This window comes from Cebus imitator, unplaced genomic scaffold (assembly GCF_001604975.1).
Source record: "Cebus imitator isolate Cc_AM_T3 unplaced genomic scaffold, Cebus_imitator-1.0 Scaffold72, whole genome shotgun sequence".
In the NCBI taxonomy this organism is placed as follows: domain Eukaryota; kingdom Metazoa; phylum Chordata; class Mammalia; order Primates; family Cebidae; genus Cebus; species Cebus imitator.
In genome coordinates this window covers 5,658,616-5,671,448 of record NW_016107387.1, presented here as the reverse complement: position 1 = coordinate 5,671,448, position 12,833 = coordinate 5,658,616, and the positions used below count along the sequence as shown (strand labels likewise).

The window sequence follows — 12,833 nt, the reverse complement described above, 5'->3', positions numbered from 1 at the left end:
TCACCCTTCAAGGACCAACTGCAGCACCACAACAGTTTCCAATGACCTTTATACTCTAAAACCCTATACATGCAACGAAACAGAGCCTTATGGTGATATTCAAGGGGACAACGACTGTTTTACTCTAAAACCCTATACATGTCGCCAAACAGAGCCTTACAGTGATATTCAAGGGGGAAAAACTCACTTTCGAAAATGCAACTAGCCTTTTAAACAGTAGGGACTCATTTGATAGCTCAGTATTTTCCAAAGCACATTCCAAAAATTGCATAAGGAAGTATGCAATAAATCTATATTGAATTAAATCACTTTCTGAAAAATGAGGAAGTTTTCAAATCAATGATCTGGGCTCTTACCTAAAAAAAATTATAAAAGAGCAAATTAAATCCAATGTAAGGAGAAGAAAGGAAATGATAAAGAACAGAAAACAATGAAGTGGAAAACAGAAAAAAGAAAAAAAAAATCAATGAAGCCAAATGTTCCTTCTTTGAGAAGATCAATGATATTGACAGACTTCTAGCCGAAGTAATCAGAAAAAAGAAGAAAAGGACACAAATTTCCAATACTTGGAATTTTAAAACAGCAATATCATTAAGAACCCACAGATATTAAAAAGATAGTAAAAAAATGTTAGGAATCACTTTATGACAAAATGTTTGACAGCTAAGATGAAAAGGATAAATTCTTTAAAAGACACAACCACTAAAACCCACTCAAGAAGAAATGGTAACCTGCACAGCCTTTTATCATTAAAGAAATTGAAATTGTAATTAAAAATCTTCCCACGAAGAAACCACAGCTGTAATAGAAAATTCTACAAAACAGGTAAGGAATAAACACCACCAATTCTATATTAACTCTTCAGAAAACTGAAGAGGAAGAATCCATTCTAAGACACAAACCTCACCCTGATAATGACAGGAAAAAAGACATTACAATGAAAGAAGATTGTTTATCTCTCATAAACAAACACTCAAAAATTCTCAACAAAATGTTAGCAAATCAAATCCAGCAATATATAAAAAAAGATGATGCACAGAATGAACAAATGATGTTTGTCCTGGGAGTGCAAGGCTAGTTCAACATCCCAAAGGTAAATAATCTAATTCATCACATCACCAGATTTAAAGAAATACCCTCTGACCATCTGAATAGATGTAAGAAAGCATTTGACAAAACTTAATATTCACTAATGATTTTTAAAAATTCAGCAACTAGGAATATAAGGGAACTTCAACCTGATAAAGGGCAGTTACAAAAAAACCCTACAGTTAATATCTTTAACAGTGAAAAACTGAATGTTAACTCTCTAAGGTCAGAAACAAGGGAAGGATGTTTGTTTTCACCACTCCTATTCAACACTGCAAAGTAAGAAAACAAAATCAAAAGCAACTTTGAAAAGGAGGAAATAGCAATGTCTCTATTTGCAGAGGACATGACTATCTAGACAGAAAATCTCAAACTATCTACAATATACAAAAACATAAACAAAAACAACACTTTCAGAATAAGTGGGTTTAGCAAGGTTGCAAAGAAGTCAATATATATTTAAAACATCCTATTTCTATATATTAATAATGAACAATTGGAAATTGAAATTTTAAAAGTTCCATTAAAACTAAAAAACATTAAATGTTTAGTTACGCCAAGGTATCTGATAGACTTGGTTATAAATCTAACAAAGTATATGCAACATTTCTGTATGCTGAAAACTACAAAACACTAATCAAAGAAGTCAAAGAAGACCTATAGAGAGAGACAAACTGTGTTCACGGATTAGAAGACACAATACAGCTGTTAATTCGTCCTCAATTGATCTACAGATTCAGTGCAATCCAATCAAAATGTTAGCAGGATTTTTTTGGGCAGAAATCGACAAACTGGTTTCTAAAATTTATACCTATGGAAAGACAAAGGAACTAAAGAATTTTTTAAAAGAACAGTGCCGGGAGACTCACACTACCTGATTTCAAGATTTGCTATAAAGCTACTATAACCAAGCCAGTGTGATACTGGCAAAAGGAGAGACATATAGATCAAAGGAACAGAGAGTCCTGGAATAGACCTTTGTTGATTTTCAACAAAGGTACAAAGGAAATTCAATGGAAAAATAGCTGTTTCAACAAACAGTGCTAGAACAACTGAATACCCATATGCAAAAAGATGAATCTCAACCCATACCTTGCATCATATACAAAAAATCAACACAAAATAGGTCAAAGACTAGGAGGAAAAAAAATTGCAAATCACTTATCCCATTAAATTCCAGACTTATTATCTAGAAAGGACAAAGAACTCTCAAAATTGAAAAATTAGAAAACTATCAATTTTTTTTAAATGATAGTAAGATTTGGACATTTCACCAAAGATATACAGATGCAAAATAAACACATCAAAAGGTGCATTAGGAAAATACAACTTAAAACTACAGTGAGATACTACTACTCATCTATTAGAAAGACTACAATTTAATAAAGAAGGACAATACCAAATGCTAACAAGGATGGGGAACATCTGCAACTCATCCATTGCTGTTAGGAATGCAAAATGGCACAGCCACTTTGGAAAACAGTTTGGTAGTTTCTGATAAAGTTAAACACACATCTACCATATGACCCAGGGCTCGTACTCCTAGGTATTGATCCAAATGAAATGAAAACTTACGCTCACACAAAGCCTGCATACAAATGTATACAGTTGGTCCCTGTTATCTGTGGGGCATTCGTTCCAGGAAAACCCCCAACCCACAGCAGATTAAAAAATGAAATGGCAGAGTATCTGCATATAACCTACACACACCCTCCCATATATTAATACTTCAAATCCTATCTAGATTACTTATAATAATACAATGAAAATGCTATGTAAATAGTTGCTACAGTATGTTGTTTAGGGAATTATGAAAAGAAAAAAAGTCTGTCTGTAAATCTTCAGTACAGGTGCAACCATCCATTATTTGCACCAATCTATAGTTGGTTGAATCTGCAGATGTGGAACTGACAAATACAGAGGGCCAAGTGTACAGTGTCTTAATTGCCAAAAACTGAAAACAATCTAAATGTTCTTTACATGGTAAGTGAATAAATAAACCATGGAATATGCATATAATAGAATATTACTCAGCACTAAAAAAGAGTGAACTACTGGTGAATGAATCTCAAATGCATTATGCTAATAAAAGAAACCACATTCAAAGGTTGAAGTGTGGATGACTATATAACATTCTCAAAATGGCAACACTAGTGTTTATTCCTAGCATTTATTTATTTTTGGCTATAGTAAAGGATAATGGGTGATTCATAAGAAAGCTAATGATTTTTGTACATTTTTAAACTAATGCCCTATGAAATCACCATTTCACGCTTCCTTATCCCTGCAATCTGTGTGCTCTCACCCTCTGTTATTTTCTTCATACTGCTCGATATTGTCTTCATTTGTACCCCGTCTCCCCAGTAAGAACGGTTCTTTAACGGTGTCATTGCAAGGGTTTTACCATATTTTACAGCTTCACAGGGTGGGTGAGGAGTGATAGTTCCTACTGTCTGTATCTCTACATCAGAAGACTCAATGTATAGATCCAAGACAACTATAAATCATTATTAAATGTTCCTTCTCCTGGCATAAAGTAATGCTCTTTGTCCCTGTTTTTGCTTTGAGGTCTACTTCAGAGTGAAGTGACTTTAGACTATGCTTGCTTTTTGCATGCATTTGGCTGAGGTATCTGCTCAGTCTTGTACTTTTATTATTTTGCTACTTTGAGATGTCCTTCTTGTAAATGGCATATGATCGTAATAGGCTCTCTTTTATTTACAGGGATATTAAAAGTACTTATGTTTATTGTTACAAGTGCTATATTTGGTGTTGCATATTTTCTGACCTTTTTTTTCCGTTTGAGACAAGTCTATCTCTGTCTCCCAAGCTGGAGTGCAGTGGCGCCATCTTGGCTCACTGAAATCTCTGCCTCCCAGGTTCAAGTGATTCTTCTGCCTCACCCTCCCGAGCACCTGGGATTACAGGCATGCGCCACCATGCCCAGCTAATTCTTTTGTATTTTGAGTTGAGACAGGGTTTCGTCATGTTGGCCGGGCTGGTCTCCACTCCTGATCTCAGGTGATCCAACCAGCTTGGCCTCCCAAGATGCTGGGATTACAGGTGTGAGCCACTGTGCCTGGCCCGTTTGTTGACTTTTTAAAGCCTTTCTTGATGTTTCTTTCTGAGAATGGCTTGTTTTCCTTGCTTTTATTTCTAATGTAGGAAACTTGTATCCAGTTTCGAAATCCTTCAACCTGCATTCTCAAAGTTCACATTTTGATGTATATCAATCTTGTTCTTAAAATGCTTATTCCTAAAAGGGAGAGGGAATAGGTCTACCTATTATACTCAAAAGATCCCTCAGTAGGTCCAACATCTTTTCAAAGTGGCTGCTTGGTATTTCACTATGTGGATGAGCCAACCTCTAATTACTTACTTATTGATATAATAATTGGTTGTTTCCAGTGTTTCTCAGGAAGCTACCAGAGGTTATCCTCTATCCAAAATTTAACAGCATATGAGAACCACAAATTAATACAACCAAGAAAAGAAGCAAAAGGAATTTCTACAGTAAGGGCAAAGGCAAGTCTAAAGAAACAAGCAGGAACTGGAGGAGAATAACGAGCTTTGGTAGGTATGTCTTCAAGGGGGAATGACCCTGAGAAATTACTTGATGGATTTATGTCTACGGAAAGAGGACCTATAGTTCAGTCAAATTAATGTAGGTGATGTAGTCCCCAAAATGGGAAAATTACTAACTCCAAGGAAAATAAATTATATAAGAAAGGAAATGTAACCATAGAATAATAATTTAAATGTTGAATGTTAAAATGCAAAATGTTGATTTAAATTCTATCGAAAGATATGGGGAAGGTTGAGATGAGTATAAAAACTCTTCTTCCATAATATGAAGTCTAAAGATAAAGAAAGACAAGAAGGAAGAAAGGAAAGAAAGAAGGGAAGAAGAAAAATATCATAGGCTTATTACTTATTAGTAATTATTTATACACTTATATACTTATTTATATATGTACATATATAAGAAAAAATTCCTAAAGAGGGAATCCAGAATAGGTAGGGGTAGAACAGGTTTCTTCAGTTTTATGTCTTACTTTGTGTTTTTAAAAACTATCTTCATATATTGCTTTAACAAAAAATAAAACAATTTAAGTATTCAAACTTCTTTGACAAATTCTGATCTTGATGCTATATAGATTACTCTGCATTGGTTTTTTGTTTGTTTGTTTTTGTTTTTTTGAGACAGAGTCTCAAACTACTGCCTGGGCTGGAGTGCAGTGGCACAATGTCGGCTCACTGCAACCTCCGCCTCCCAGGTTCAAGTGATTCTCCTTGCTTCAGCCTCCCAAGTAGCTGGGATTATAGGTGCCTGCCACCATGGCCAGCTAATTTTTTTTGTATTTTTTTCTTTCTTCAATTTTTATTTTTATTGCATTTTAGGTTTTGGAGTACATGTGAATAACATGCAAGATTGTTGCATAGGTACACACATGGCAGTGTGATGTGCTTCCTTCCTCCCCATCACCTATATCTGGCATTTCTCCCCATGCTATCTCTCCCCAGCTTCCCACTCCCTCTGTCCCTCCCCTATTTCCCCCCTACAGACCCCTGTGTGTGATGCTCCCCTCCCTATTTCCAAGTGTTCTCATTGTTCAACACCCGCCTATGAGTGAGAACATGTGGTGTTTCATTTTCTGTTCTTGTGTCAGTTTGCTGAGAATGATGGTTTCCAGGTTCATCCATGTCCCTACAAAGGACACGAACTCATCGTTTTTGATGGCTGCATAATATTCCATGGCATATATGTGCCACATTATCCCTGTCCAGTCTATCATCAATGGGCATTTGGGTTGGTTCCAAGACTTTGCTATTGTAAGCAGTGCTGCAATGAACATTCATGTGCATGTGTCCTTATAGTAGAATGATTTATAATCCTTTGGATATATACCCAGTAATGGGATTGCTGGGTCAAATGGAATTTCTATGTCTAGGTCCTTGAGGAATCGCCACACTGTCTTCCATAATGGTTGAACTAATTTACACTCCCACCAACAGTGTAAAAGTGTTCCTATTTCTCCACATCCTCTCCAGCATCTGTTGTCTCCAGATTTTTTAATGATTGCCATTCTAACTGGCATGAGGTGGTATCTCAATGTAGTTTTGATTTGCATTTCTCTAATGACCAGTGATGATGAGCATTTTTTCATATGTTTGTTGGCCTCATGTATGTCTTCTTTTGTAAAGTGTCTGTTCATGTCCTTTGCCCACTTTTGAATGGGCTTGTTTGTTTTTTTCTTGTAAACCTGTTTTAGTTCTTTGTAGATTCTGGGTATCAGCCCTTTGTCAGATGGGTAGATCACAAAAATTTTTTCCCATTCTGTTGGTTGCCTATTCACTCTAATGACTGTTTCTTTTGCTGTGCAGAAGCTGTAGAGTTTGATTAGGTCCCATTTGTCTATTTTGGCTTTTGTTGCCAATGCTTTTGGTGTTTTGGTCATGAAGTCCTTGCCTAGGCCTATGTCCTGAATGGTTTTGCCTAGGTTTTCTTCTAGGGTTTTTATGTTGGTAGGTCTTATGTTTAAGTCTTTAATTCATCTGGAGTTAATTTTAGTGTAAGGTGTCAGGAAGGGGTCCAGTTTCTGCTTTCTGCGCATGGCCATTTTTGTATTTTTAGTAGAGACAGGGTTTCACCATGTTGGCCAGACTGGTCTTGAACTCCTGATCTCATGATCTGCCCACTTTGGGCTCTCAAAGTGCTGGGATTACAGGCGTGAGCCACCACACCCGGTCTGACTCCAGGAACTGTGATTTTTATTGGTGGCCTGCTATACAGTATTGACATCATGTTTGTAAATGTGCTTTCTTCTTGTATACATATATTTTTCAATATAAGCTTGCTAAGTTGTGTTAAATCACATTTTTTAATATTCCTTTTTTCCCTACTTAATATGTCAAATTCTGAGATAAGCATGTTAAAACTCCCTCTATAACTGTGGTTCACATTCTCCTTACATTTCCAATAGCAGCTGTTTTAAATATTTGATGCAACGTCAGTGATGTATATGTAAGTATTATCTGTCTCTCCTAGATGCATCACACTGTTTCTATCTTAAACCTCCAATCTCTCCTCCCTCCTCCTCACTCTCAGCTGAAATCCTGATTCATTTTCACAAGCTCCTACCAGCAACCATATCTGCCTACCTACCTGCAACACTGGTTTGAAAAATCTGGCTGTAAAAGGAAGGTGGAAAGAACTAACTTTCTTATTAAAGTAACAGGTAAAACTTTAACTAATGGGAAAAATTTAATGCTAATGTTAGGAGCCTATAAAAAGGAAAGCAGAAGATATAGTCACAACTCAGAATAATCAACACTATGAGATTCCTGAGAAGGTTAAGAGGATATGAGCAGCATCAGAGGTGAAGGACTTGGGAAGACCAGCCTTTGACAGGAGTAGACACAAGAGAGAATGATCTGTTCAGCAAGCTGCGGCAGTTCCTCTCCCGTGCCTCTGTGGAATGGGAAGCAAGCCATCAGTCAGGGAGTAGAGGGGCCAGGAGGGACCCAGAGATCTCAAGCCTGCAGCAGTTTGAAATAGTCATTATGGAGAGTGGAAGGAACAAGGCAGGATTAGCAAGAGTTGAGTGTAGACTCAGGGTTCATGGTCATGAAATTACAGTGGTATTCATCTGCTCCACTGTGTGAACATAACTCCAGAAGCATCAGCCACCCAAGTAAGAGCATTAAAAGAGACAAATATCTTGATTCATCCAGCATGAGAGTTTTACCAAACAAGTATAACCAAAGAACAATGGGACAAGGGAGGGGTTTAGGAAATGGAGAGAAGATTGGTGAAAGAATGGGCCATGAAATCTAAACTACACAAGGAAGAAAGTGAAGGGGGTATTGTTTACATATAGGGGGAAATAGAACAACTGATGGGCTGGAGAGCCACATGAGGCAAAGAACACATTTAGGAGACTTCTTGATTGGACTATCAATATGGAAGGCCACTGCAATAGAACTTCAGAAACACTATCTAAAAAATCAGGTAATTCTAAAAGATGGCAAAGTCTAGAGCATCACCACAGATGTTGGTGGTATAAGTGAGAGACGGAGGAAATTAAGCATCTTACGACTAAGGGACTTGACTATTCATTAAAAACTGTGAAATAACACAGGGTAACGGCAAGGCTTGAGACAGAGAGGAAGTAAGGTGCCGGGAGCCATCACGGAGTGAGGAGAGGAACCAGAAGAAAGTTGCTGAAAGTAATGAGTGGTGAGGGAGGCGTGGCTTTTCCAAGGCAGTAAAAGAGTAACGGTTTAGCAGACACAGACACAGTGTTAATAAGGACACTAACCCTGTCTCCCAGTGATTTGAGTGACGGAGCACTCTTCACTAAGGGGGCTTATACCCCATATACAGGGGGAAGTCAAGTCTCAGATAAAGTTTGAAGGCAAAGAAAACATTCACTGAACATACTAAACATATAGAAAGTTTCCAAATCAGAGAGTGGGAGTTACCTAAGGCAATAATGAAAAGGGAATACTATGGAAATGAAAACCTGACTGGAAACGGTGAATTTCATTCCAGGATTCCATGAAGATGGTAGAATCTCAGGTCTTCAATTTTCATGGTGGCCTTAAAAAGATGGCCCCTGCAGTTATTGCTACAGCAAGCAAAACTTTCCTTTCCATCTATCCAGGTCAGTGGGGGTTGGCAGCAGTCTTGGCTGCCTGTGGCTGAATGGAAGCTAGCCAGGGTGGAACTGGGCTGGTGAGGTGTCAGGAGCAAAGGAAGACAACCCCAAGGTGGTGAGCCTCACTATGGGCAGTCCTAGGTGACCTCAGATGATTATGTGCAGGGTAGAGGCCTCCGTGTTACTGAATTCAGTTCCTAACACACAGTATTGCAAATGAGAAATCCGATGCTCTGACTCCCTTTCCGTATGCAAGACAAGGCATGTCTCCTCCTTTCACTATTTCCACCCAGCACTTTTATCTGAACACCTGAGTGTTTCCTTAGTTCAGATGACCTTTTCCCAAAATACCACTTTTTTCACGGAACCTGAGAGTCTACACACACATTCCATGTTTCCTACTCCTTCTCTTATAAGCACCATCTGATTCTTTTTGGTCTCCATTCTAGTCTTCAAATCTATTGCTTTAGTTTCCACTTGTGTCTAATCTACCATTCCATGCCTTTACTGAGTGTATTTTTTTTTTTTTTTGCAATCAAGTTTACATCTAAGAACTCTGCTTTCTTTAATTCATTCAACAAATATTTATTGAGCAACTACTATGTGCCAGGCACACAACCACATTTTGATACAGTATCCCCTAAAATCCAATTAAAAAAAAATAAGCTAGCTTCTTGCTTTTTTACATAAAAAGCAAAAACTTTTCAATATTTTTATTAACACGCTTAAAGATGTGGGATGTATGACCAAAAAGTTTGGGCATGATATAAAACTAAGAAGGATGATAAATACATTTGATGAAAGAAACAGAATCTTAAAAGTTCTTGGCAGCTTGAATGGGGAACTGAATCTAAAATGATAGATCAGTGGGGCCACATGCTCTGAATTCTCCACATGGTCCTCTGTCAAGCTATTGATCCTCTTCATAGGTCCAGGGACACTCAGCTATCCATTTCTGTTTGTAACTGAAGACCTAGATTGATCAGCACTGGTAGCTGGTGTGAGCTTTATCAGCAATGCTGCATATGCTAATGTCTGACCAGTCCTGCAGAAGCCCCCTCAATTATGTCGTTTAGTAGATCAGCAGGTAGCCCCTACTTACAGAATCAAATACAAAGGGAAATTGTTTAGAGTGAGTTTTTTGTTTTTATTTTCTCTTTCAAACTTTAAAATGTTTATGTAATCAAAACTATCAACTAATTCCTTTTAACTTTCATATGGAGGTTTATTATTGTGGATAAGTTTATTATTGTGTCACACTGCCTGGTTTTGAATCCTATCTTGTATTTTTCACCATATATACTTTCTTGGTCAAGTTATTTAACTTTCTTGTGCCTTAGTAAAATAGGGATAGTAATTCCATTTACTTTACAAGCTTGTCATGCACTAAATAATAAACACAGAATCTTTACCCAGTGCTTGGCACACAGTAATTTTCAATAAATGTTTATTCTAGCACTAAAAATTATATTAATAATAATATAATACGCTGGCTGGGAGCAGTGGCTCATGCCTGTAATCTTAGCACTTTGGGAGGCCAAGGTGGGTGGATCATGAGGTCAGGAGTTTGAGACCAGCTTGGCCAACATTGTGAAACCCTGTCTCTTACTAGAAATACAAAAAAATTAGCCAAGCGTGGTGGTGGGCACCTGTAATCCCAGATACTTGGGAAGCTGAGGCAGGAGAATCACTTGAACCTGGGAGGCAGAGGCTGCAGTGAGCTGAGATAACACCATTGCACTCCAGCCCAGGTGACAGTGCAAGACTTCGTCTCAAAAAATAATAATAATATGGTATGTTGATAAGCCATATCTGCCTCATATCATCCTCATTCTGTTTACTAAAGAGGAGTTTTGGCCAACAAAGCCACGGAGCCAATAATTCTTCCTCATACTGTATCCATATAGCTGGGCTGGGAGCCCACTAATGGAATATAACATCTATCCCTGTTAGCTATTATGTTAGATTCACGTCCTCATTCAGCCTGTCAAGAGATTTTAAAATCCTGTTTCTTCGAAACCATCCTGGCTAACACGGTAAAACCCCGTCTCTACTAAAAATACAAAAATTAGCTGGGCGTGGTAGCACGTGCCTGTAGTCCCAGCTACTCAGGAGGCTGAGGCAGGAGAATCGCTTGAACCAGGGAGGCAGAGGTTTCAGTTAGTGGAGATCATACTACTGTGCTCCAGCCTGGGCGACAAAGTGAGACTCAAAAAAAAAAAAAACCCAAGCCAATCCTGTTTCTTTTATTCAAATGCATTGTTATCCCTCCCAGTTTCATGCAATTGACAAATTTTATAGGTATGCATCCCATATCTTCAAGAATGCTGGTAAAAATGTTCAAAGGTGGCACACACCCTTTGATACACATCCTGACAGAACTAGTCAACCTCAGTCATTAATCAATATATTCACATGGTTTTCAGACTGTTCTCTTAACATATTTTAAGCTCAAGGATTGATTTAAAGGTTTCCCTTTTAAAAAATTAGAATGATACATGTGAGCCTATCCCTAACTTTCTGGAAACTCCCCTTCTATAGAATACTTCAAAGACCAGAGGGTCAACAATCTCAATTGTGAGATGTATCTATTTAAATGAGGAACTATACGGACTTAATCAGAGAAGGAGGGCACTTTCTTCAATTTCTTCTCCCACATATGGGACAGTTTGCTCATTAATACAAATGCTCTTCTGCATCTTTTTTAACAGAGACATTCTTAATAGAGACAGAACCAGGAAACAAACAGAGTGGATGCGTTGTCATTGTCCATATCTAACAGCAATTTTTCATAGTCCTAGCATTTCCTAGTATTCCCTAAGAATACTAAGGAAAATTGTATTGAACTCAAAAAAAAAGATGATTAAATTTAATCTTCCTTTAAAAGCCTAAGCTCATTCTTTAATTACAAAACTGTCCTTACCAACTTATGTATAACACTATTCTAGTCTTGAAGTGCTACCTGTTTGCCCCCAAAGACCTGGTATATAGTAAGTATTCAAACAAAACTAGAAGTAGGACATGGGTATCATGCTTTATTAATTCCTTCACATTGTCCTTCATACCTAATCAAGGCTTGCCATGACCTGAAAGTTGATGAAAAGTGGATGTAGCACAGCCTGTTTTCTGAAGACTGTGAAACTACTTTACAAGAACCTTCTGTTTTTTATTAAAACTTATAGAATTTATTAACAAAAAATAAAAAGGAGAGGGAGAGTTATTACAGAAGATTGGGTTTTCACATAGCACCAGGAACTCCCATGTTTAAATGAAGTCTTGTAGAGCAATAATATTAATTACATTCAAAACCACTACATTCTGGCTTTTTTAAAATGTCCCTCCATAAATCGTCATGTCTAAAGCCAGGGTTCAAATGAATGACTCCTCAAATGTATATTTCATTCTGATCCAAAAGAACACAATCAAAATCAACCAACTTAACACGTGCTTTTTAACTTTTATTGCTACCTTTTACATGCATTTAAATCACAAATGATACTTTATAATCTTTCTTTCCTCAGTGAAGCATCCACCTTTCCTATTAATTCTTCCTATTGGTTTTAAAACTTAATAGAATGAGCTTTGGTTAGACTTGTTTATGGTGGGATCAAACGTATATGAAAACTAGATGCTTTTTAACATACAAATTTATGAGGTTTTGCTTTAGAGCAACAAACATACTTACCCATAATTATAGAAAATGGCCAGATTGTCTGTTTTAATCTTAAGAACTCACAATTTTTTTCTACAATAAATGTTACTTTTTAATTAATTTTTTAAACAGAAAATTAAAACCTTTTGTAGAATACATTGAGACATTAAAAAACACTAAATTACACTGAAGAAATTCTGAGTATTTAGTATTCAAATATTTCCAATTACCTTGAAGCATGCATCTGTAAGCAGATTCAGATATCGCATAGATGTGTGGAGGCATTTCATGACGCTTCTTCCCTCTGTACATTTCAATAATATTCTCTGAGTAAATTGGAAGATTCTTGTAAGGGTTTATAACTACACAGAAGAGTCCAGAATAAGTCTAGAATAAAAATAAAACATAGTGTTAAAAAAACTCTGCGTTTA

At 37.0% G+C, this 12,833-nt stretch overlaps 1 protein-coding gene across 9 annotated transcripts in view; it reads right to left on the bottom strand.

The window, feature by feature from the left end:
• The window catches only part of MYH10 (myosin heavy chain 10), a 152,606-nt gene that overhangs the window by 113,474 nt on the left and 26,299 nt on the right, over positions 1-12,833 (bottom strand). For all 9 annotated transcript variants that reach the window (XM_017531469.2, XM_017531468.2, XM_017531473.2 and 6 more), the window contains exon 3: positions 12,633-12,789. In XM_017531469.2, the coding sequence (XP_017386958.1) occupies positions 12,633-12,789 (157 nt within the window). The remainder of the gene's footprint in view (positions 1-12,632; positions 12,790-12,833) is intronic.